The sequence below is a fragment of the Oncorhynchus keta genome, chromosome 23 (assembly GCF_023373465.1).
Source record: "Oncorhynchus keta strain PuntledgeMale-10-30-2019 chromosome 23, Oket_V2, whole genome shotgun sequence".
Taxonomy (NCBI): domain Eukaryota; kingdom Metazoa; phylum Chordata; class Actinopteri; order Salmoniformes; family Salmonidae; genus Oncorhynchus; species Oncorhynchus keta.
In genome coordinates, this window is record NC_068443.1 from 39,269,704 (window position 1) to 39,295,162 (window position 25,459).

The 25,459-nt window shown below is 40.9% G+C and overlaps 2 protein-coding genes across 6 annotated transcripts in view; one reads left to right on the forward strand and one right to left on the reverse strand.

The window, feature by feature from the left end:
- Window positions 1–7,755: 7,755 nt before the first annotated feature.
- Window positions 7,756–25,459, forward strand: part of LOC118402301 (ATP-dependent zinc metalloprotease YME1L1-like) — a 46,815-nt gene continuing 29,111 nt past the window's right edge. For 2 of the 5 annotated variants that reach the window (XM_052477197.1, XM_035800393.2), the window contains exons 1-3: window positions 7,757–8,069; window positions 24,429–24,560; window positions 24,823–25,003. In XM_052477197.1, coding sequence (XP_052333157.1) covers window positions 8,037–8,069; window positions 24,429–24,560; window positions 24,823–25,003 — 346 coding nt within the window. In that variant the 5' untranslated portion in view covers window positions 7,757–8,036. Of the gene's footprint in view, window positions 8,070–24,014; window positions 24,082–24,428; window positions 24,561–24,822; window positions 25,004–25,459 lie in introns of those variants that run through there. The other 3 variants (XM_052477198.1, XM_052477199.1, XM_052477200.1) reach the window with 3 other exon arrangements.
- On the reverse strand, window positions 17,718–22,534 carry LOC127911057 (myoneurin-like). The gene is made up of 2 exons (XM_052477201.1): window positions 22,313–22,534; window positions 17,718–21,339 (listed from the first exon to the last, which is right to left on the reverse strand). The coding sequence occupies exons 1-2, from the start codon at window positions 22,517–22,519 to the stop codon at window positions 20,428–20,430; spliced, it is 1,119 nt and encodes a 372-aa protein (XP_052333161.1). The 5' UTR covers window positions 22,520–22,534; the 3' UTR covers window positions 17,718–20,427.

The window sequence follows — 25,459 nt, forward strand, 5'->3', positions numbered from 1 at the left end:
AGGCCTACCTTCAAATTCAGTGCCTCTTTGCTTGACCGCATGGGAAAATCAAAAGAAATCAGCCAAAACCTCAGAAAAAAATTGTAGACCTCCACAAGTCTGGTTCATCATTGGAGCAATTTCCAAACGCCTTAAGGTACCACGTTCATCTGTACAAACAATAGTACGCAAGTATAAACACCATGGGACCACGCAGCCGTCATACCGCTCAGGAAGGAGACGCTTTCTGTCTCCTAGAGATGAACGTAGTTTGGTGCTAAAAGTGCAAATCAATCCCAGAACAACAGCAAGGGACCTTGTGAAGATGCTGGAGGAAACGGGTACCAAAGTGTCTATATCTACAGTAAAACGAGTCCTATATCGACATAACCTGACAGGGCGCTCAGCAAGGAAGAAACCACTGCTCCAGAACCGCCATAGAAAAGCCAGACTATGGTTTGCAGCTGCACATGGGGACAAAGATCGTACTTTTTGGAGAAATGTCCTCTAGTCTGATGGAACAAAAATAGAACTGTTTGGCCATAAGGACCATCTTTATTTTTGGTGGAAAAAGGGAGAGGCTTTCATGTTGAAGAACACCATCCCAACCGTGAAGCACGTGGGTGGCAGCATCATGTTGTCGGGGTGCTTTGCTGCAGGAGGGACTGGTGCACTTCACAAAATAGATGGCATCATGAGGAAAGAAAATGATGTGGATATATTGAAGCAACATCTCAAGACGTCAGGAAGTTAAAGCTTGGTCGCAAATGGGTCTTCCAAATGGACCCCAAGCATACTGCCAAAATGGCTTAAGGACAACAAAGTCAAGGTATTGGAGTGGCCATAACAAAGCCCTGACCTCAATCCTATAGAAAATCTGTGGGCAGAATTGAAAAAGTGTGTGCGAGCAAGGAGGCCTACAGACTTGACTCAGTTACACCAGCTCTGTCAGGAGGAATGGGACAAAATTCACCCAACTTATTGTGGGAAGCTTGTGGAAGGCTATCCCAAAAGTTTGACACAAGTTAAACAATTTAAAGGCATACTACCAATTGAGTGTATGTCAACTTCTGACCCACTGAGAATATGATGAAAGAAATAAAAGCTGCAATAAATAATTCTCTGTACTATTATTCTGACATTTAACATTCTGAAAATAAAGTGGTGATCCTAACTGACCTAAAACAGGGAATTTTTACTAGGATTAAATGTCAGGAATTGTGAAAAATTGAGTTTAAATGTATTTGGCTAAGTTTTATGTAAACGTCTGACTTCAACTGTACATATTGAACTTCAATCCTCTCAGGCCAGGGGCACAATGTATTAATTTATGGTTGTATCAGAATCACCGCTATAATCATTGGCCAGTACGGAGAATTAAGTAAAACCACAAGGTTAAATCCCTATCTCCATCCATGGCTAATTTAGAAGGGACGATTTTAGCTAGCTTTTTTATTTTTCCCTTATTTTGCCAGGTAAGTTGACTGGGAACACATTCTAATTTACAGCAACGACCTGGGGAATAGTTACAGGGGAGAGGAGGGAGAATGAATAAGCTTATTGGAAAGTGGGGATGATTTGGTTGGCCGTGATGGTATGAGGGCCAGATTGGGAATTTAGTCAGGACACCAGGGTTAACACCCTACTCTTATGATAAATGTCATGAGATCTTTATGCTACATCTTTATGGACCACAGAGTGCCAGGATACCCTACACAGGGAAATGTCCACAATCACTGCCCTGGGGCATTTTGATATTTTTATTTGTAAAACTTTTTTTAGCTAGCTAGCCACCGGAGGACAACGACACAAGAATTTTGTTCTGTTTGTTTGTTCTGGAATTTAGCTTTTGATGTAACTGGTGTGAAGCCAAATCCAGACATACTTTTTTTGGTGTACCAGGACCATTCACAGTTGAGCTCACTCAGTTTGGCTCAGATTGGTGTTATTTTATTGTATTTTTTATCAAGGGAGGCCACATGCTCGCTGGCTTCCCTTACATTCAATGCTACGGGCGGCAACAACGTTATACTCTATTTGACCAGACAGCATCAGATAGATGGGCAACACATACTGAGACAGAGGGGCGCTGTTTTGCTCGTTTGGATGCTTTCTCTGCTTTCTCTGGTGCGAAACATTGCGAATTGAAGGAAAATGATTTAATGTTTTTTTTCTTGTTACATTTTTTGGGGAAGCCTGGCTTCTCTTTGGTATTAAAGACCTTATACCAAGGCCTTATACCTTTTAAAGGGTTAATAAATGATGTTATGATAAGGTCTCCTCCTCGGTGTGTGTGTTAAAACCTGTTTTGAGTGTTGTGACCTTCAGATACTATCACAAGGCATCTACATTCAGACTCCTCCTATCTGGATCCCACCGTGGTTATCTGGTTTTCTGAGAACACAAGGCTGCCACAGACCTGATGAAACTAGCCCCCTGTCAGAAGATGCTTACACTCGTTCACCTTGTTATGGTCAAAGGTCAAGTTTCGGTCAAACCCACTTCTGAGTTTTTACTTGCTGATAAGATGGTTGCTGCTGTCAGGGTGAGGTTAGATTTATTCAAATGTTGTTGCCAGGGAAAGTTACATAAGGGGGATTGGGGAGGCTATATGAGTTACAGGATGTCTTAGTTTCTCCCCAAGTTCTGCAAAATGTCTTTCATATACTGTTATATTGTACTCTGTACCAATTTCTGCCTACAAATTATTTTACTAAATTAGTATTTTTCAATACTTAAACAAAGAGTCTGTGTTTCCTTTCCATTACTAAAGTATGTTTGATAATTATATAGACCTGATCATATGTTGAAGAAATTGACCAACAGTACTCATGAATCCACACCACTGCTGATGTCATTAAACCATCAATACGAGTTAAAGTCACCCGCACAGCTGATCTCAATCGCAACCATTATTGGTCACCTCATTACTGCTCCCTAAAAGATGTCGGTGTTATCCTTAGACCTGCTTTCAAGATATGTTCACCCTCTGGTTGGTATTGTAATCGGAACAACTTAGTCTTTTTTTTTAAGTGTAAGGGTGATTTATTTATTTGAGAAGCATTCCGGAACAATATAAATAGAGCATTTAATTGTTTACCACGGCAAATCTACCGTGGTAATTTACCTGACACTTTGTATGAATGGGAACTAATGTTGGTGTAGGCTGCTGACTGTTATTACTTTATTTGTTTCCTATTGATGTTATCCAAAAGTGTCTGGTATGGTCATCTCTTATCAAGATCGGGTGTAAATATAAATGGACTGTCCTTATTTGAAAGGTGTAACTAAATCAAGTCCATCTGGAGGATTTAGTTATTTGTGCCAGAAGGGCGCAGGCCAGAATAAAACCGACACCGATATGGTAGGCCTATATGTGCAATCTGAAGGCAGCAGCCCTAACCGCTAGACCACCCCAGGTTACAATATATATATTTTTTTATATTAAGATACACTATGTCGTAGCCTAGTGGAGACCAATATCTATCTTGTGTTATATAAAATGATGGTTGCATTTTTGAATGTTGCAGTAATAAGATCTAGGCCTAGGTTTAAGCGAGCGAGAGAGGAAATGATTTTGTTAGCATGCCCTGATCCCAATGACTCGACTGAGAGAAAGAGAACTGCTCTTTTTAAGGGACTCACAAGGCTCATTTGATTTTCCTGGTGCAGCAGGAAAACTCTCAGTGACAAAAGAGTGATCAGATTAAGATTCAACATCTGTAGCTCTCTTGAGTTGGGCGTGTGCAATCAAGTGCACCTACAGTATATCTGTGGTCTCATTTCAATAGAGTAGGCTATAGCCTGTGTGTAGGCCGGAGAAGCACAGAGTGGTTATATTTCCAAGGAAAATAACTTCTTAAATAAGATTAGGTTGTAGATAACTATATTGCCTATAAATAAATATTTTCTACACTGTAGAATAATAGTGAGGACATTAAAACTATGAAATAACACATATGTAATCATGTATTAACCAAAAACTGTTCAACAAATCAAAATGTATTTTATATCTGAGATTCTTCAATCGAGCATAACATTTGCCTTGATGACAGCTGATGACAGCTTTGCACACTCTTGGCATTCTCTCAAATATCAAACCAACTTTGTTCTAAAACTCCTTAAGACGTCACGTCTCATCTTATGTGTCTGAACTGTGCTTTAGAAAGTAGCTCGATTTATCTTTCTTCATATAGGAATTGCATCTATTTCCCAATTGCCTGAAAAGCTGGCAATCAGCTACAGTCAGATTTCCTAGCTTTGGCGCAGGCCTGATTTCTCATCATATTGAAAAAAAAAAAAAAAAAAAGTTCTATGGAGAGCCAATGATTTTTTAAAATGTTAATTGCAAGGTAGTTCGATTCGGCCAAAGATGGTGATAAATACTGACTTTTGTGCGGCCCAAAACGCATACCGTAAATTCTGGGCCAAACTGTTGCTTCTCTCAGTCCGTGCCTCTCGCCTCCATAGCTAGCCTCGTTGAGAGTGAAGTAACAGTTTACACAACTGCACATGTAGATGTAGCAGGTCAACATCTATCTTATACTGCCACCTATTGGTCGAGCGAAATAGTGCCATTTGTGTTTGTAGAATTTTAAACCTCGGAAACTATTTGGGAGTGTGCTGTATTTGGTAGTCTGTACAAGTAAAACATTACCACGACTATGCCTGCTCTAAGGCGTTTGATGGGGGCGTGTTTGTCTTTCAGTGAGATAAAAATAGATTAGAAAAGTTTTAGAGCAGATTCAGGGTCAGGCGTTTATTGGTATGAATCTTGTCCTGAAGACAGAGCTGAGCGATTTCCACTAGATGGGCCTGCTGCAAAAGCAAGATACGCAATATATTGTAAAAATGAATGAAAACAAAAATGTGGTTTTTGGTCTTAATTCAAGGTTAGGGTGCGGTTAAGGTTAGGGTCAGGTTTAAAATCAGATTTTATGACTTTGTGGCTGTGCCAGCTAGTGACTATCCTGCAGAGCCTCCAGTACATGTGTCTTTCCAATAAATGCCAAATTGCAACCTTTTTATCAGGGCTAGTGTCATGCCCCCAATAAGACCAAGTGAGACCACCATGGTCTACATTTTGTGTTAATTTTACGACTAGATCGTCTTCTCAGGCTAGACAAGAGGACGCCTCATCCCTAGCAAGAAATGTATGTGCTTGTGTCTTACCATTAATAATAGTTCAAATATATATTTTTAAATCGAATATCTTAAAACATGTACACATTTAACAGGAGGGGTTTAAAATATGTAATTATAAACAAGAGAAGTGCATTGCCTTCTGTTGGCTACTCTTTAATGTCAACACAGATGAGAGAAATGATAAGTTGTCTATTTGGTTTTCCAGAGTCCTTTTCACCTGTCCCCTATCACTGTGGTGTTTGCTACTGGCTGGCCTTTGTTCGCTCATTGGCTGGTTCAGATTTACCTACAACAAAAGAGGAGGTGAGTGTCCTATACTGTATGTCATTTGTGCCCTGTGAATTTTTTGTATTTTTATTAAATCTTTATTTAACTAGGCAAGTCAATTAAGAACAAAATCTTATTTACAATGATGGCCTACACTGGACAAACCCGAACGACGCTGGGCCAATTGTGCGCCGCCCTATGGGACTCCCAATCACAGCCAGTTGTGATACAGCTTGGAATCGAACCAGGGTGTCTGTAGCCACGTCTCAAGCACTGAGCTGCAGTGCCTTAGACCGCTGCGCCACTCGGGAGCCAGTGAATCAGTCATATGTAAATACAGTACCATCAAAAGTTTGGACACACCTAATAATTCAAGGGTTCTTCTTTATTTTTTTACTATTTTCTACATTGTAGAATAATAATAATAGTGAAGACACCAAAACTATGAAATGACACATGGAATCATGTAGTAACCAACTTTTTTCTAAAACAAATCAAAACATATTTTATGTTTTAGATTTTTCAAAGTAGGCACCCTTTGCCTTGATGACAGCTTTGCACACTCTTGGCATTCTCTCAACCAACTTCATGAGGTTGTCACCTGAAATGCATTTCAATGAACAGGTGTGCTGTGTGTTGTAACAAGGTAGGGGTGGTATACAGAAGATAGCCCTATTTGGTAAAAGACCAAGTACACATTATGGCAAGAACAGTTCAAATAAGCAAAAACAAACAACAGTCCATCATTACTTTAAGACATGAAGGTCAGTCAATCTGGAAAATTTCAAGAATTTCAAGAAGTTTCTTCAAGCGCAGTCACAAAAACCATTAAGCGCTATGATGAAACTGGCTCTCATGAGACCCAGAGTGACCTCTGCTGCAGAGGATAAGTTCATTAGAGTTACCAGCCTCAGAAATTGCAGCCCAAATAAATGCTTCACTGAGTTCAAGTAACAGACACATCTCAACATCAACTGAGGAGATTGTGTCGACCGGTGGAAATCTGTCCTTTGGTCTGATGAATCCAAATTTGAGATTTTTGGTTCCAACCGCCGTGTCTTTGTGAGTCGCAGAGTAGGTGAACGGATGATCTCTGCATGTGTAGTTCCCAATGTGAAGAGTGAAGGAGGTGTGATGGTGCTTTTCTCGTGACACTGTCAGTGATTTATTTAGAATTCAAGGCACACTTAACCAGCATGGCTACCACAGCATTCGGCAAGCGATACGCCATCCCATCTGGTTTCCGCTAAGAAGGAGAGTGATGGAGTGCTGCATCAGATGACCTGGCCTCCAGAATCACCCTACCTCTACCCAATTGAGATGGTTTGGGATGAGTTGGACCGTAGAGTGAAGGAAAAGCAGTCAACAAGTGCTCAGCATATGCTAGAACTCCTTCAAGACTGTTGGAAAAGCATTCCAGGTGAAGCTGGTTGAGAGAATGCCAAGAGTGTGCAAAGCTGTCATCAAGGCAAAGGGTGGCTACTTTGAAGATTCTGTAATATAATATATATTTTGATTTGTTTAACACTTTTTTTGGTTACTACATGATTTCATAGTTTGATGTCTTCACTATTATTCTACAATGTAGAAAATAGTCAAAAATAAAGAAAAACCCTTGAATGAGTACAGTAGCAGTGTCCAAATTTTTGACTGGTACTGTATACTGTAGCTAAGAAAGTAATACTAAGTGTATGTTGTGTAGTACGTTTTTAGTAGCCCATGTGCCTTACCCTAATAATTTGGTTCCTTTCCCCCTCAGAACTTAGTCTACTGTTCTGACTTTGTGGTGCACATGTAGCCTATAGCCTGTTTTAGAGTAATGTCATTTAATATTGCAAGAGCTTTCTTTTGTCTGCTTATATTATATACCCCCTTTATTTATCCTACGGTTCTGACTTGGGGTACAGGGAGAATACTGTAAAAACGGCCCGTGTTCGGAATTCTGTCTGTACATTTCAAAAGTGCTGAACAAATAGTTATATTGACTACGTCCATCTTTGCTCGCTCATTAATGTATTAATAGAAATTACGGATTGCCTCTTATCCGCTCATCATTCCATAGTTTATACTTCTAAATGTTTATAGGCCTATTGCTTATATAGGTCTATCTCATTAGTATATTATTCATAATTTTAGGCTGTTGGAATGACTTGATTGTTTTGCTTACTTTGTGTATTATAATTAGCTCATGTGCTTTTCTTGACAAGGAGGAGATACTATATAATGTTGTATTTAATTTAAATACTTTAGAATTGCATTCATTCGTATGGAGGGCTGCCTCTCAATGGCCAATACATAGCATCAGCAATCCAGGGTTTATATGTTTTTACAGTCTGGTATACGTCATTGGTCATGACCCACACTTTATGATAAGATGCCTTAATTTGGGTGAACTATTCCTTAAGGGTTGTTTCTTTAAGCCTTTAGCCAGCGAATTTACTCCGGTTGTCAAAAAGAAAAATATCCGGTTGACCTTTAAAATGAGCAGCTTTCCTCTTGCGAACTTCACAAGCTAAATGGGTGGATCGCACATTGAACAGGAGTTTCAGTAACATTAGCTAAAGGAACACAGACAGAGAAAGAAGGAGAATTCGGAAAGGAACGTTGAAACATATTTGTTGGCCTGTCTAAGAGCGACATTGGAAATGTTTTCCTTGTCAACAACAGTCCAACCACAGGTAAGAAAGTAGCTAGCGTTAATGTAATAGAGTAACTAGCTAGCCATTGACATTGAGTGTTGAATGTTTACCAGTTAACGTTAGCTAGCCATAGTTGTGCAAAGCTAACCTTATCTCTGTCAGTCGTTTCTTCTCATGAGATGGTTATTGAGCAGTTTGGAAGGGATATGTTGTCAATTTCACCAGGGTTTTAAAATATACTTTCACCGGCAAACGTTAACTAGCCTAGGCTAATGTGTCTGCCGCTGCAGAAATGCTAGAAACTCAGCACTGCTCTCTTCCTGGGTAATATCAACAATCTAGCTAGCACAGCTAGAAGTCAAAGCTGTATATACAAGCCAAGAGTTGCAGACCCAGAAACATAATCAACTCTTCAATTGTAGCTAGTTTATGCTATTATTGTAATACCAGGTGGATAGCTTGTTACATTGAGGTCTGCAGAACAGTATCACGAGTTGTTATTTTGGTGCTGCTATTAATCTCTGGTGGACATATGAAACGGCGAGAATCTGTCAACGCTCACGACGTATAATTGTGTAATTATGAGCAGTAGTAGTTTTTTTTTCCATTATTTGGACGAATCAGGATTTGGCAAAGGCGGTGCTTAAACTAGTGCGGTGGTTTCCAAGCCCTTGTGCAGACGATAGACGGATTCTTCAGCCCAAAATTACTTTAGTGTGGCCAGGGAGTTGACATATGACGCCTCCTTGCGGCCATGTTGTAAAACCACACAATCAATTATTTCGACCACATCTGAGAGGCTACCCCAAGCTGCGTGCTAACGGTTCCTGAAACTAGTTGATTCATCACCACAGTCCATTTCTGTGCTGTATTTGGTTGCTCTATAACAAGGTAGAAAAGACAACGGGAAAATACGAGATAAGACTCAAGAACTGTCAGAAAAGCGAAGAAACCTTTTTGCCCGTCAAGACCTGAACCAACTGGTAAGTCCAATTTCGAGTTCCGCTGCTAACAAGGTGTTCACAACAAGACTATTAAAGTCAGCCAACATTAGCTAGCTAGATAGCTTGTAGTCTCTCTTACATAGGCAGCGCGTGAGTTTCAAGTTTTTGGGAACCCCCCCCCCCATAAAAATTCACCTTTGTGACAAAGGCTTGATTGCATGCATTTATCATTGCATTTGCAGTCTGATGTAAGCCTACTATTCCTAATGTGATGAGTAGATTGGATAGTCATAATTTAGGCTATTAATGAGCGCGTAGGCCTACAGGATATATCAGAGGAGTTTCTTTCCATTGCAAAAAATGTGTATTTTGTTAAACTTTTCATGACTGGAAACATTAGCAGAATCAGAATAGCCTGGCGCTGTAAACAGATAAATAAAAACGACCTTGTCTTGAATGCAACCATGTAATCTTGGCATTTGAAAAGGGGTCATGGCTAGAAGGGATCCAGCAAATTAACTTTAAAACATTTTATGGCATTTTAGCTTACCCTTTTCCTAACCTTAACCTACTATGAAAAGTTAAATTTGACATTCATTTTACAAAAGCTGGATCCCTTCTAGCCATGACCATGAAAAAGGGGAGACACAAATTGTACAATATGACTGACTACCATATAGAGTCGTGGCCAAAAGTTGAGAATGACACAAATATACATTTCCACAAAGTTTGCTGCTTCAGTGTCTTTAGATATTTTTGTCAGATGTTACTATGGAATACTGAGGTATAATTACAAGCATTTCATAAATGTCAAAGGCTTTTATTGACAATTACATGAAGTTGATGCAAAAAGTCAATATTTGCAGTGTTGACCCTTCTTTTCAAGACCTCTGCAATCTGCTCTGGCATGCTGTCAATTAACTTCTGGGCCACATCCTGACTGATGGCAGCCCATTCTTGCATAATCAATGCTTGGAGTTTGTCAGAATTTGTGGGTTTTTGTTTGTCCACCCTCCTCTTGAGGATTGACCACAAGTTCTCAATGGGATTAAGGTCCAGGGAATTTCCTGGCCATTGACCCAAAATAGTGATGTTTTGTTCCCAGAGCCTCTTAGTTATCACTTTTGCCTTATGGCAATGTGCTCCATCATGCTGGAAAATGAATTGTTCATCACCAAACTCAGAGGATGTGTTACCATTCTTTATTCATGGCAAAATTGTAAGTGAGCCCACTCCCTTGGCTGAGAAGCAACCCCACACATGAATGGTCTCAGGATGCTTTACTGTTGGAATGATACAGGACTGATGGTAGCGCTCACCTTGTCTTCTCCGGACAAGCTTTTTTCTGGATGCCCCAAACAATCGGAAAGGGGATTCAGAGAAAATTACTTTACCCCAGTCCTCAGCAGTCCAATCCTTTTGTACCTTTTGCAGAATATCAGTCTGTCCCTGATGTTTTTCCTGGAGAGAAGTGGCTTCTTTGCTGCCCTTCTTGACACCAGGCCGTCCTCCAAAAGTCTTCGCCTCACTGCGTGCAGATGCACTCACACCTGCCTGCTGCCATTCCTGAGCAAGCTCTGTACTGGTGATGCCCGGATCCCGCAGCTGAATCAACTTTAGGAGACGGTCCTGGCGCTTGCTGGACTTTCTTGGGCGCCCTGTAGCCGCCTTCACAACAATTGAACCGCTCTCCTTGAAGTACGCAATGATGACGGCACTTATTTCCTTCCAGGTAACCATGGTTGACAGAGGAAGAACAATGATTCCAAGCACCATGCTCCTTTTGAAGCTTTCAGTCTGTTATTTCGAACTCAATCAGCATGACAGAGTGATCTCCAGCCTTGTCCTCGTCAACACTCACACCTGTGTTAACGAAAGAATCACTGACATGATGTTAGCTGGTCCTTTTGTGGCAGGGCTGAAATGCAGTAGAAATGTTTTTGGGGGATTCAGTTCATTTGCATGGCAAATACAAACTGAGGTAGCAGACTTTGAATTAATATTTGTTTCATTCTCAAAACATTCTAAAAAAAAGTGATAGTCTAACATCAGGTATGCTTTTTATTTGTTTTACTGTAGGTTCACCAGCTGATCTCTATCAAGACACCCATGTTGACTGGATTCATCTACGAAGATGAGCAATGCTGCAGCATCAGTTTCTCCTTTACTAATTTGTCCTTTTCCAGATATGAAAGGAGACATCCCTCAGTTACAGTGCATTTGGAAAGTATTCAGACCCCATTACTTTTTCCACATTTTGTTACATTAGCCTTATTCTAACATGGATTTAAAAACAAATCCTCATCAATACCCCATAATGACAAAGTGAAACAGGTTTAGAAAGCTTTACAAATTGTATAAAAAATATAATTATTCAGAGCCTTTGCTATGAGACTTGAAATTGAGCTCAGGTGCATCCTGTTGCCATTGATCATCCTTGAGTTGTTTCTGCAACTTGATTCGAGTCGACCTATGGTAAATTAGATTGATTGAGCATTATTTGGAAAGGCGCACACCTGTCTATATAAGGTCTCACAGTTGACCGTGCATGTCAGAGCAAAAACCAAGCCATGAGGTCGAAGGAATTGTCTGTAGAGCTCCGAGACAGGATTGCGTAGAGGCACAGGTCTGGTGAAAGATACCAAAAATTGTCTGCAGCATTGAACAGTGGCCTCCATTATTCTTAAATGGAAGAGCTGGGCCCCCCCCCGGCCAAACTGGGCAATCGGGGAAGAAGGGCCTTGGTCAGGGAGGTGACCCAAGAACCCGATGGTCACTCTGACAGAGCTCCAGAATCCTCAGTGGAGATGGGAGAATCTTCTAGTAGGACAATCATCTTTGCAGCACTCCACCAATCAGGCCTTTATGGTAGAGTGGCCAGACTGAATCCACTCCTGAGTAAAAGGCACATGATAGCCTGCTTGGTTTTGCCAAAAAAGCACTTAAAGGATTGACCATGAGAAACAAAATGCTCTTGTCTGATCAAACCAAGAATTAACTCTTTGGCCTGAATGCCAAGCATCACGTCTGGAGTAAACATGACACCATCTCTACGGTGAGGCATGGTGGTGACAGCATCATGCTGTGGGGCTGTTTTTCAGGGACTGGGAGACTAGTCAGGATTGAGGGAAAGATGAATGGAGCAAAGTACAGAGAGATCCTTGATGAGAACCTGCTCCAGAGCACTCAGGACCTCAGGCTGGGGTGATTGTTCACCTTCCAACAGGACAACGACCCTAAGCACACAGCCAGGACAACGACCCTAAGCACACAGCCAGGACAACGACCCTAAGCACACAGCCAGGACAACGACCCTAAGCACACAGCCAGGACAACGACCCTAAGCACACAGCCAGGACAACGCAGTAGTGGCTTCGGGACAAGTCTCTGTCTTTGTGGCCCAGCCAGAGCTCAGACTTGAACCCAATCTCAGGGAAGCACAAATACATGCTCGTCATCCTCACCAGGGTCTTGACCTGACTGCGGTTTGGCGTCATAACTGACTTCATTGGGCAAATGCTCACCTTCGATGGCCACTGGCACACTGGAGAAGTGTGCTCTTCATGAATGAATCCCGGTTTCAACCATAACGGGCAGACTGCATGTATGGCGTCGTGTGGGCTAGCGGTTTTCTGATGTCACCATGATGCCCTATGGTGGGGTTATGGCATAAACTACAGACAATGAACACACTTGCATTTTATCAATGGAAATTTGAAGGCACAGAGATACCTTTACGAGATCCTGAGGCCCATTGTCGTGCCATCTGCTGCCATCACCTCATGTTTCAGTATGATAATGCATGGCCCCATGTCGCAGGGATCTGTACACAATTCCTGGAAGCTGAAAATGTCCCAGTTCTTCCATGACCTGCATACTCACCAGACATGTCACCCATTAAGCAAGTGTGGGATGCTCTGGATCGACATGTACGACAACGTGTTCCAGTTCCCGCCAATATCCAGCATCTTCGCACAGCAATTGAAGAGTGGGACAACATTCCACAATCAACAGCTTGATCAACTCTATGCGAGGCAAATGGTCACACCAGATACTGACTGGTTTTCTTGTCCACACCCATACATAACTTTTGTTTTTAAGGTATCTGTGACCAACAGCTGCATATCTGTATTCCCAGTCATGTGAAATCCATAGATTAGGGCCTAATGAATTTATTTAAATGGACTGATTTCCTTATATGAACTGTAACTCATTAAATCTTTGAAATTGTTGCATTCATTTTTGTAAAGTGTAAATGCAATTGTGTTTTAAAAAGTTTTTGCCACAATTAAAAAAAGCCTTTTATAAAGAAGACCGGCTTCATCAGCACGACACACCACTTTGCAATGAGCTGGAGGCAGTATGCATTTTGAAAACATCTAGCTACTTAACTAATTTTTTGAAACCTGAACGTTTTACTACATATGAGGCATGTTTTACCTTGCTTTCAAAGTAGCCTAGGCAAAATCCGACCATATCAGGGAATGCAATTATTTTATAAACATTCCCATATGCCATTGAAACCACTAGGCTATTTCTCTCATGTTCTATTGGTTTTCAACGTTCATTGTCCTGTAGCCAAATGCACACTTGCATGTTCCATACTGCCTTGTGTGCGTTGCTATAATAATAATAATAAATAATAGTTTATCAACATTTTAAGCTTAAACGTTCTGTGCTGTTACGTCAGGTTCTGAGTAGCCTAGTGGTTAGAGCGTTGGACGAGTAATCGAAAGGTTGCAAGTTCGAATCCCCGAGCTGACAAGGTACAAATCTGTCGTTTTGCCCCTGAACAGGCAGTTAACCCACTGTTCCTAGGCCGTCATTGAAAATAAGAATTTGTTCTTAACTGACTTGCCTAGTAAAATAAAAAAAATTAAAATGATGTACCTTGGCCTACTGGTTGTATGAATTTGGAATCTATCGTCTCACAGCTGTCCCCAGAGTCTGTTTGGGCTGTCTCTTTCACGACAAGCTGACCGATTGACATAGGCGCCGCGTCCATAATGCTAGGGGAAGCTTTCCCTAAGTAAATTGCCAAACTGATATAGCCTAATTTAACCTACAGTACTCCTGTCTATACATAAATAAATAAAATAGGCTACTAAAGCATGATTTGGGCACAGGGGATCATTAGCTTCCCCTAGCCTTAAACAAAAATAAGCTGTGGATTGTTTTAAATCACATGGCCTACAGTCCGGAAGGAAAGGCAGCGCGCGCAGCAAATACTTAATAGATAATTGTTGAGTTGCGACTCTCCGTGAAAAGTAGAGGCCCAGCCAGCCAGGCATATCGCAATATAATAAAATAAAATAAATTGTGGGAAATACGAAGACAACTTAAATACGAAGCTAACTCAACTTAATTGAGTGAACAGTAGGCCTGTCTTATTGGCATCAGCGAGTGCGCACTGCGCATGTTCACTCTATCATTGTTAGGTCAGTGCCACTTAAGTTTGTTTTTAGACAATATTTTCCTTCTTTTAGGCCTATTATATGATCTGTTTGTCAGTGTCAGCAGATTATGCTACCCTGTAAATTGTCATATTAAAAAAAGATTATGCTCATGTCTACCAGTCAAAATGTAGTATAATTGCTTGAAATGGATTTTTCCTGTGCGAAGAAAGAAGAAACGTATGTTATAGCCCAGGGCTATACACGCTCAGTCATTCATTGAACAGACTTTTTTTTGCAAACAGTGAATGAGTTCTATTGTTAGCCTGGCTAAATGCAGTGATTAAGTGCGCTGGTTAGCCGCGGGAAGTGCGCTGGAGGAGCGGATTTAATTGAAATACATTTTCCAAAGTTATAGAATTACTACTCTGTTCAGAAACAAATGAAATAATTCAGAATAGTCTACCAGGAGTATGCCTATAATTTATCCAGAGGACCAATGGCATCTTAAAATAAAAAAAATAAAAAAGCCTAGCAGGCCTCCGGAGTGGTGCAGTGCTTGAGGCTTTGCTACAGACCCAGGTTCAATCCCAAGGAGTGTCACACCTGACCGGGAGACCCATGAAACGAAGTGCACAATTGGCCCAGCATTGTCTGGGTTAGGGGAGGGTTTGGCCGGAAGGGATTTCCTTGTCCTTGGTGCAGCCGAATTTCGGGTTAAGCAAGCAGTGTCAAGAAGCAGTGCAGCTGGTAGGGTCATATTTCGGGGGACGCATGGCTCTCGACCTCTCCCGAGTCTGTAGGGGAGTTGCAGCGATGGGACAAGATTCTAACTACTAATTTGATATCCTGAAATTGGGGAGAAAAGGGAGTAAAAGTACAAAAAAATTGCCCCACTGTGGATTGTGATTGTAGCCCAATCACAAGGCATATAGCCCGGGAAAGCTCGGCAAATCTGTCAGTGAACAGTATGCAGCCAGAACAAGCTTTTCGCAATATTTCAAATACAATTGCGGGAAAACACAGGTTGGAAAGCAATTGGCCCCTTATGAGAGAATACTCAAATCTGACTGTAGGCTACCGAAATATTTGATCAACTTCCAAATAAGCCTATTGGGTGGAGAAAAAAATGAATACAAGTAAAACAAGCTGCACATCATTGGTTGAGTGAAAGCTTTTCTAGCACAACATTGTATGTCTCCACACACCTAGGCTGGTGGCCGTTTGTATTGATTTCAGATTCTCAGTGCCATTGTGAGGTATGAAGAAAGTCTCCAGTCATAAAATGACTGAACACATTTCATGCAATTCTAAAAGGGCAAATTCTTCCAGGACCCAATAATAAAATAAACAAATAATCCCCAATGTGTGCAACTTCTAAGTGCCTCAAGGCCTACTTTTTGTTTCAGCATCTCCTGATTTACAATTTAAGCATTGCCTAAATTATGACGGTCCAATCTACTCAGCACATTACAAATAGTAAGCTATTTTGCATAAGTCTGCAAATGCAATGATGCATGGAATGCTTCATTATAAAAGTGAAATTTTATGGTGAAAATTTGCTTCCCCAAACTTAACTCATACACCGCCACCTATGCATAGACTAGTGATTTTGCTGTTCGTTACTCATCTTGTTGGCTTAGGAAAAGTAAATGTGGACAGTTGGGTTGTGTCTACACTTGATACTTACATGCGACTTCTGCTACCAGAATCGAAGATTACATTGAAAAGACCGGTCTAGATGCACAAAAGTCACTTTATGGTCTGATTGTGTTCAGATCTGGCTGACCACTTCAGGAGGTGGAACCTTTTGCAAGCCCCTTTGACATTACTGTATCTAGCTAGCATCAAAGCAGTAAGCTACTGCCATCAGTTATGTTAACAATATGTTATCTATTCCACTATAGAATGCATACTGGCATTTGAATATAGCACGGGAAAAGCCAGTCCGGACACGGTAGACACATTTAAATGTAGGTGTAGACGCATGACGCCTTCGGAATTCCATGATCAGAATATTAAAGCTGCATGAACTTTCAAGTCTAGACAAGGCCTTATTCTAACATCTTCACAGTGCGCAATAAGGACACGCATTAAAGCATTGTTGACTTGCATGTTCGGTTAAGATTAATTACCATAATCTAAATGTGATTTGTCATTATGAGCACCGTGGGTGGACGTTATGTTCTTATTTTTCAGAGTAAATAACTATCGGACACTAGTTTAATTCTTCCCAAAGGGTCGTTACAGCTGTAATTTAGACGATTTCACACAAGCACTGATATTTAACCCTTTCTCCTAGGCTGAGTCTCCTCCAGTCTCGATCACTCCTTAGTGATATCGGTTCTTCCTCACTTCATCTGACCTGACCTCTACCCCAAAGTGCTCACTCCTCCCCAACTCAAGGCTGTCATGGTTATTGATACCAGACTGTCTCTTCTCCTCCCAGAGGATCCCTGATGGCTAACAATTAACATATCCTGACATAATGTAAACGTTATACATTACCCTCTCTCCTTATCAATGCCTTCCACATGTAACCGCTTCCCTGCACTCAACAAATTCCAAGCTTAGTTGCACCCACTATATACACCGTCCTCCTATAACCCTTAACTTCTGTTGTAGACCCCCAACCTTATCACTCCAGTGGCATGAAGAAGTAACATTTCATATTCTCAGAACCCAACAATGTCCTAATCAGGTTACACATCCAATGCATATGGGTCCGGTAAATTTAAAATGCAACTGGTCAAATGTCCAGCACATTTTTACAACGGAAACCCTGACAGCCATACACTCGTATCCCCCGTGGACCCGGTCGTACATAAAGGCATCAATTTCTTCAGCTTGATTTAATGGTGAGAAGGCAGGGGCGAAAAACGCACTCTTTTAATGACCATCTAAAAGGTATTGTTAACAGGGGTAATTTGAGACTGACCGTCCTGCCCACCGGCACAGTAAATTTAAATAAATGGTAGACTCGGCGATAGGACGTAGATGCAGAAAGTGGGTTAATTTCCACAACTAAGAGCGTTAAAGCGGGAGGCTCAACTTTTCCAGTTTTGGTCCCGTGGCTACCACGCTGTGAGCAGCATGAAGTGAACCCATGCACAGGGGGCTGCTGATGTGACATCACAGGTACGTCTCCTGCCGGTATGCATTTACCCCTACATAAGGCGGCGCATAATTGTCCCAGCGTCGTCCAGGTTTGGCCGGGGTAGGCAGTCATTGTAAATAAGAATTTGTTCTTAACTGACTTGCCTAATTAAAAAGGTCAAATTAAACAGCTCCAGGGACGCTGACTTGGCTCACAATTTAACATGTAAGTCAATACACTCGAAAGCCAGAGATACTAAATAAGACTAAGCTTTATTGACATTGAAAAAACATTTGTAGTAAAGTTTGACATTTTATTGCAGTAAACTTACAATTTACACACTCTGAAAAAAACTAATTCATGTTACCTTCAGTGGTTTCACAGACCTTGTTCTGGATTAATCAGAAATTCCCCTCAACCTAGACAATCACAGACCTACCAGAACTGCTGACATGGGTCATTTAGGATTTGATGGGCTCAAGCTACAAAGCTGTATGAGAAAAGACCAAATTAAAAACAAATTCATTGCTCTACTAAAATTAGGCCTACTCTGACAATTAGCCCGATTCAGAACATGGCAGATCGCACTACCCAAATGTCACTTTTGGTACAGTATTATTGCAATATGAAGGGAACTCACTCCAACCAATGTGCATGAATTGAGGAGCGAACTAAAGTAAATTAATACAGCTATAAGCAAAAACATAGTAAAAAGGATGAAAACAAATGTGAAATGTACAGTGGGATTGATGTACAATATGGGAAGATACAGTATCTCAATAGATATCCTCTAGGCTATACAGTGGCAAGAAAAAGGATGTGAACCCTTTGGAATTACCTGGATTTCTGCATACATTTTATCTATTAATTTAAGTCAAGACAAACACGGTGCTTGAACTAACACAAAATATTGTATTAAATATAGACAAGAAAAATACATTTAAACATTCAGTGTAGGTTGGAAAAAGTATGTGAACCCCTAGGCTAAAGACTTCAAAAGCTAATTGAGTCAGGCGTCGGCTAAACTGGAGTCCAATCAATGAGACAAGATTGGAGATGTTGGTTAGAGCTGCCCTATTAAAAATTAACCTCACAATTAAGAGTTTTGCTATTCACAAGAATTGACTGATGTTAACCATAGCTTGAATAGAGCTCTCAAAAGATTACGGATCATTGACTTGCATAAAGCTGGAATGGGTGACAAAAGTATCTCAGAGCCTTGATCATCAGTCCAAGGTAAGACAAATAGTCTATAAATGGAGAAAGTTCAGCACTTACTACTCTCCCTAGGAGTGTCAGTCCTGCAAAGATGATTGCAAGAGCACAGTGCAGAATACTCAATGAGGTTAAGAAGAATACTAGTGTCAGCTAAATACTTACAGAAATCCCTGGAACATGCTAACTCCTCTGCAGAGTCTACAGTCCGTGAACCACTGAACTAAAATGGTGGTCATGGGTGGATACCATGAAAGAAGCCACTGCTGTCCAAAAAAACCCATTGCAACATGTCTGAAGTTAGCAAAAGAGCACTTGGATGTTCCACAGCGCTACTGGCTAAATATTCGGTTAACAGATTAAACCAAAGTTGAGTTGTTTGGACGGACGGAACACAACACTCTGGAGAAAAAGGCACAACACACATCAAACCTCATCCCAACTGTAAAGTATGGTGGAGGGAGCATCATGGTTTGGGGCTGCTTTCCTGCCTCAGGGCCTGGACAGCTTGCGATCATTGATGGAAAAATGTATTCCCAAGTTGGACATTTTGACAGAGAATGTAAAGGCTATCTGTCCGCCAACAGACGTTGGGTAATGCAAAAGGACAATGACCCAAAACAAGTAAATCAACAGAATTGTTTAAACAGAAAAAAATGCACCCCTACCTCAACCAGATTGAGATGCTGTGCCATGATCTCAAGAGCGGTTCACACCCAAGAATATTGCTGAACTGAAACAGTTTTTTAAAGAGGAATGATCCATAATTCCTCCTGACCGTTGTGCAGGTCTGATCCACAACTACAGAAACCGTTTGGTCGAGGTTATTGCTGCCAAAGGAGTCAACCAGTTATTAAAACCAAGGGTTCACATACTTTTCCCACCCTGCACTGTGAATGTTTACATGGTGTGTGAAAATAAAGTCATGAGAAATTGTGTTTTAAGCAGTCTATTGTTGGATGAAGATCAGATCACATTTTATGACCAATCTATGCAGAAATCAAGGTAATTCCAAAGGGTTCACATACTTTCTTGCCACTGTATAATTCAGTCGGTCAGTGGCAGAGTTTAAATTGACAGGTGGATACATAAAGGAATGCATTTATATTCGAATTTCAAAATGGTCATGAGTTCATTGTGTTGAAACGCCTGATGTTTATTAACAGTGAGAATCGCAGAATGGTGAACTAAACGACGGAGAGTTTTGACTGTGTGTGATATTAGATTGCTTCTTGTGTAAATATTTTCTGTCTGGATTTTAATGATTTGTAAGTCACACATTTGTCCAGGGTCTGTGAAACCAAGTCATCCACAACTATAACATTTTTGTAATCAACCAGATTTTATGACAATGAACACATTAAAATGTCAAAAGAAAATTATTGAAAACAGACAAATCTAAAAATCTCTCACAAGCTGTCCTGTTATAAATGTTACTCCACTGGTTATGTCAAAGTAGGCCTAGTGATCAGGACTGACAGTCAACAAAAAAAAAACGACTTAAGTCTAAATCATAAAATGATCTGAGGAGTAACATTGATAAGCAAACTACAAGGATTCAATTGGTGAACAAACCCCTCAAGTTGTGAAACTGTACATTTTAATGTAGAAATTTGAGAGATGTTGGGTTCAAAGCAAATGCATTTGTCACACGCTTCATAAACAGGCGTAGACTAACAGTGAAATGCTTACTTGTGGGCCCTTCCCAACAATGCTTTCCTCCATTCCCCTTTCTGGTTTCACTTTCCTCAGTTCACCTTTCCCGTTTCACTGTCCTCTTCGACTGGAGGAAATCCTTCCTCGCTTTTTTCGTTGGAGTTGCAGGATCGATTGACTGGAGGTTCACCGTTGGCCTCATCTTGCTCTGCCTCGGTCTTATCTTTATTTGCTGCACTAGGGGGACGGCCCCTTTTCCGTGGGGGACCATCATAGATGGGGGGGTTGGGATTGGGGGGTTTCCGCAAGTGAGCACCCCTTTTCTCCTCAGACTTGCATGGGCGGCCTCTTCTTCTAGGCTCAGTGACTGGTGGGTCATTGCGGGGATGGATGCGTGGCCTTCCAAGTTGCTTCAACACTCTTGGCTGACTTTCCAGTTTCTTTCTCTCCTCTTCTTCCTCGGGTGTTAGGATCTTCTTTGGCCTACCCCTTTTTGATTTAACTTTAAAGGGTGTGGCCGGGGAGGGGTCAACCACTTTACTGGGTTGGCCTGGCGACGGTTTGCCTATAACCTTCAGCATCTGGGGTTTTGTGAACACGGATCCTTTGGCCTTAGGTGTTATGCAGCTAGCACCTAACCTGGAACCTTTTGGCTCACCTTTTTTAGGTGTTGTGGTGCTACTATTAGACAAGGCTCCACTTGGCCTACCTCTTCCCTCCTCGGGGACTGATCTTTTGGGCCTACCCCGTTCCCTCTTAGGTGTTGTGGAGCTACCATTGGATAAGGCTTGATCTGATTCAGAGACGAGTCGGTTTTTGGGGGGCCTACCCCTGCTTCTCTTAGGGGTTGTGTGGCTACCATTAGACAAAGCTTCATCTGACTTCTCTTCGCTGCCAGCCACATCCACCTGCACTTCTTCAGACTTGGTTGCCTCTTCCACCTCCATTGTAATCTCCTTTCCTTCTATTCTCTCAACCTGGCTCTTTTCAGATTGACCTGTGATCTTCAGGGGCGCAAAATACATTCACATGGTTACTTAAAACAAATATTCTTCATGGCTCCCTCCATTGCTTTGAAAACATAAATTCAACAGGTTGTATAATTAAGAGAAACAAAATGGTCAATAATCGATAAAGTGAGCAGAAATTTTACCCTAAATGTGTGATTTTGTTTAGGCCTATATTGTGTCAGTTAATTCCTGTTCCACCGCCAGACATAATTACTCCGTTTTATCGAGGGGAGCTAGTCAGGCATGTAGACGTAATGCTGAATTTAGTGGCATGCAAATGGCAATTTATTGTAATATCACGTTTCCAGCCCAGAACCACGTTACCCTGATGAGACATGGGCCGAATTGACTTCAATAAAAACCGTCAGCGAAAAGAAAAGCCTACTTATTGCAACCACCGAACGAAAATAAATGGTCGAGATCAATGTAAAAGACACCAGTCATATGAAATGGGCTAGGACTGCAGTGACGCTAATACAAACAATTGATATTAGTTATGACAATGTAAGTTTTGAAATGGCTTCAAATGCGTTTGCATGGCCCGCGTGTTGGCATTTGTCCACTTTGTGTAATCCAACCCCACACAAGGACACTTTTTCCACAAGCAACAGCATGATGAGAAAAGGATTATGGCAGAAGACAGGTTCTAACGCACGTTTTTCAGTTAGCTAACGTTATCTAGCGTTACTGATATTAGCTAGCTACCAAGAAGTTAGTCTAATAACGACATTTTAACCCACATTACACAGCAAGCTCGTTCATAACGTTACTAACTAGCCACAACAGTGCCGAAAACATTTTAGGCTAAACAAAGAAAAGCATACACGGTAATGGCGCCAACTGGGTTGGGTAATCAATTATTCTAGCTAGAGACGCATGCTGTTAGCCTTATTGCTAGTTACATTTACATTTAAGTAATTTTAGTTGACGTCTAGTTGAATAAAAATACACGGTATTCATGCATTACCTTGGCGGGAAATCTTATTTTCACCACGATGGTTTCTATGTCGTTGTTTGTAGCTACCCCGTCTGAGAATAATAAGTAACGAATCTTTATCAGCGTCTCGTCAGCAACAATAATAAAACATTTCCGGTCACAGAATTTCGGATTTTTTTCTAAATAAAGGTCCCCCACATAATAGTACACTAGTGTCAATAACCTGTATTTGTTCATGATATATTAATAATAATTGTCTAAACATTAACAATGATTCATGTGTTAATATTTAAGTCACATTTGCATAAATGTGGGGTTTTAAAACATGTTCCAAGGTCAAATAAATGCCCCCAATGGAAATCGCTGTATGAAATACATATTGGCGAATAGAGCAAATGTTATTCTATGTGCAGCAGTAAAAATGTTGTAGGGAATACTCAGTGGGATCTGTAGAATGTATATAAGGGGTCATTTCATAGTGCATTGAATAATACCGTGTTGCTGGCCTTTTAGTCCACCCATTGTACTTGTGCATGTGACAATAAAACTTTAAACCTAATTTGAAACTTATGTGTAACTGTTGATGATCAATTTGATTAATTAACTTCATTGTGATATTTGTTATCAATAAAATTTGCTTTCTTGGGCCAACTTTACTTGCATCTCTCTTGACTTTTTGAATAAAAATAGTGTGTTGTATTTTTTTCCAAAGTGTCCACCAGATGGAAGATTCTAAGATATGTCTTTTTAAATTCTAAAGTATTTTGGTATGACAATATATGTGGCCTATGACACAGTGCTATACTTGAACCGTATAGGGACCTGTCACCCTATTTTAAGCTGTTTGACCACAGTAAAAGACCAGCGTTCCTATGACTTCGCTTTTTGTTCAAACTCACCCTACTGAGCCTTTTTCACCCCACTTTAGCTGAGACCGGTAGTGGAGTCCCATACAGTGTATTGCATTGGGGACTATGGAGGTGGTGGAGTAAAAATCCAGCAACAGTCCGTACGACACCATCCCCTAAACATATTTGGTTGGTGGAGACCCTATTGAGTCTTGCACCTCACTTTAGCTGAGAGGTGTAGTAAACGTTTTCCTCTGCAGTCCAATATGTATTCCTTATATAGTGAACTGCATTGGCAGCTATGTCCTGTTGCATGGGTAAATAGTCACAAACTCTGAATGACCAAATGATTTGTATTTATTAGCAAGAGATGGCAAGACAACTCCTGGGCACAGCACATAGTGTTATGGTTTCACAGAGCTGGGATAAAACGCATGAGGCTTTAAGACACTAGTGACTAGGCCATATTATCATCCAGGAATACAACTCAAGCAAACTGGAAATAAATTATAACCGTGATAGGATCTGTAAGAACCAAGACACACATTTAAGCATAGCACCAGTCATACACATATCATAAAATTACATATTAAAAACAGCCATTTCTCATTGTGCTCCACTTTTTATAATATTATTTATCTTCTATAAAGTAGTCATTCTCTTTAGTTTAGTAGTTATAATTTTGTAACAATTTGAACATTATGCACCATGACTATGCAAAGCAGCAAAAATATATCAATTTCGTATCATACACATAGCGTTTTAAAGCAGACCTTTATTTTGAAGGCAAAACCGAAAGTCTTATTGTTGCTGCCAATAAGTTAATCAAATCTTTGCAGCTGTATTTAAATGTGCAACTGCTTCCGGTCAACCAAGGTTCATTTAACTAAGGGTTCTGCTTTTGCAAAATTCTACTTTGTTCTTGTTTTTCTTCTGTGGGCTATGATGGCGGTTGGCATAATTCTTTCTGCTCATAGTATTTACTATAGTGTAGAATATACTGGCCATTGTTCATTCATATCATTTTACTCCATAATAATAACAAAAAACACCCAGAATGTATCTTCACTCATAAATGCTTTCTGCTTCTCGTTCCTTGTTTACTTCCATCTTTCCTTGTTTCTTTACTTCCTTTTTATATAGTAAAATACAATACTTTTACAGCCTCACTTTGTTCATGACAGCGTTCGTGTTGTGTGGACAAAGGTTTAAATTGGTCTTGCCCATTTTGTAGTTTTATACTCAACAGGAATTAGTGTCTTTGAATGGATGTCATCCTGTTCTGTGTTTCCTGGCAGGTCACTGTCCCCCTGAGTCACCTGATCAACGCCCTCCACTACCTGAAGAGCTCAGTGGGAAGCAGCAGCAGTGCCACTGCTAAACCTCCGCAGAAACAGCATGCCTCAGAACAGGACTTGCATAGTAACGAGGTAAACACACACGTGACCTACAGATTATAGGCTTGCCAAGAACTAAGGCAAAGCAGCTTGCAAATACTGCTCTGTGTCAGCGGTCATGGGCAGCTTAGTATATATGGTGAAGGTGCTTTCTGTATCTACAAGTGTCCATGTATCTGTAACCTTTGAAATGTGTGAATCTTTTTGATATGTAATATGATTTGTGGATTCAAATAAAGCATTTAAAGTGTGTGTGTGTGTGTGTGTCCATCCCTGTTTGTGCTCGTATGCATAGCCCACATGGAGCCTGAGTGACCTGGGCCTGTCTGACCTGGGCGTGCGGCAGCTGGACGAGATAGTGAGTGGTGTGTTACCTCGTCTGAGTCAACAGGGTGTGCCGTCCTCATCCAGCCCCAGCCAAAAGGCCTGGAGGACCTCCCACCTGTCCTCACAGTCATTCTTTCACAACAAGCATGGTGAGGCTAAGGACATGCCTATTGATAATGAAGACTATTGTGTGTGTGTGTGTGTGTGTGTGTGTGTGTGTGTGTGTGTGTGTGTGTGTGTGTGTGTGTGTGTGTGTGTGTGTGTGTGTGTGTGTGTGTGTGTGTGTGTGTGTGTGTGTGTGTGTGTAAATTATGTACCGTTTGTCTACGGTGTATGTAATATGTTGGCACCTGAGCTGAGCCATAAGGGAGATTAGGCATCTACCACCCCACTACCACAATCAGATTATGGGGGACAATGTAGCCTGTTTGGTTCTGACATCCCCATCACCCACTAATTCACTTATTTTGGGTGATTTAAGTGTTTCCGCTAGTAATGTATCAATATTTATCGTTGACAAATTAGCTATGACATGAATATACAGTGGGGCAAAAGAGTATTTAGTCAGCCACCAATTGTGAAAGTTCTCCCACTTAAAAATATGA

What these genes read in the sequence shown, in the direction of transcription:
- LOC127911057 (XM_052477201.1), bottom strand. Translation starts at nt 22,519, where the DNA reads ATGAACAAATACAGGTTATTGACACTAGTGTACTATTATGTGGGGGAC. An exon ending in AAATAAGATTTCCCGCCAAG is followed by an intron (nt 21,340 to 22,312) that starts GTAATGCATGAA and finishes GCGCCCCTGAAG; the next exon opens with ATCACAGGTCAATCTGAAAA.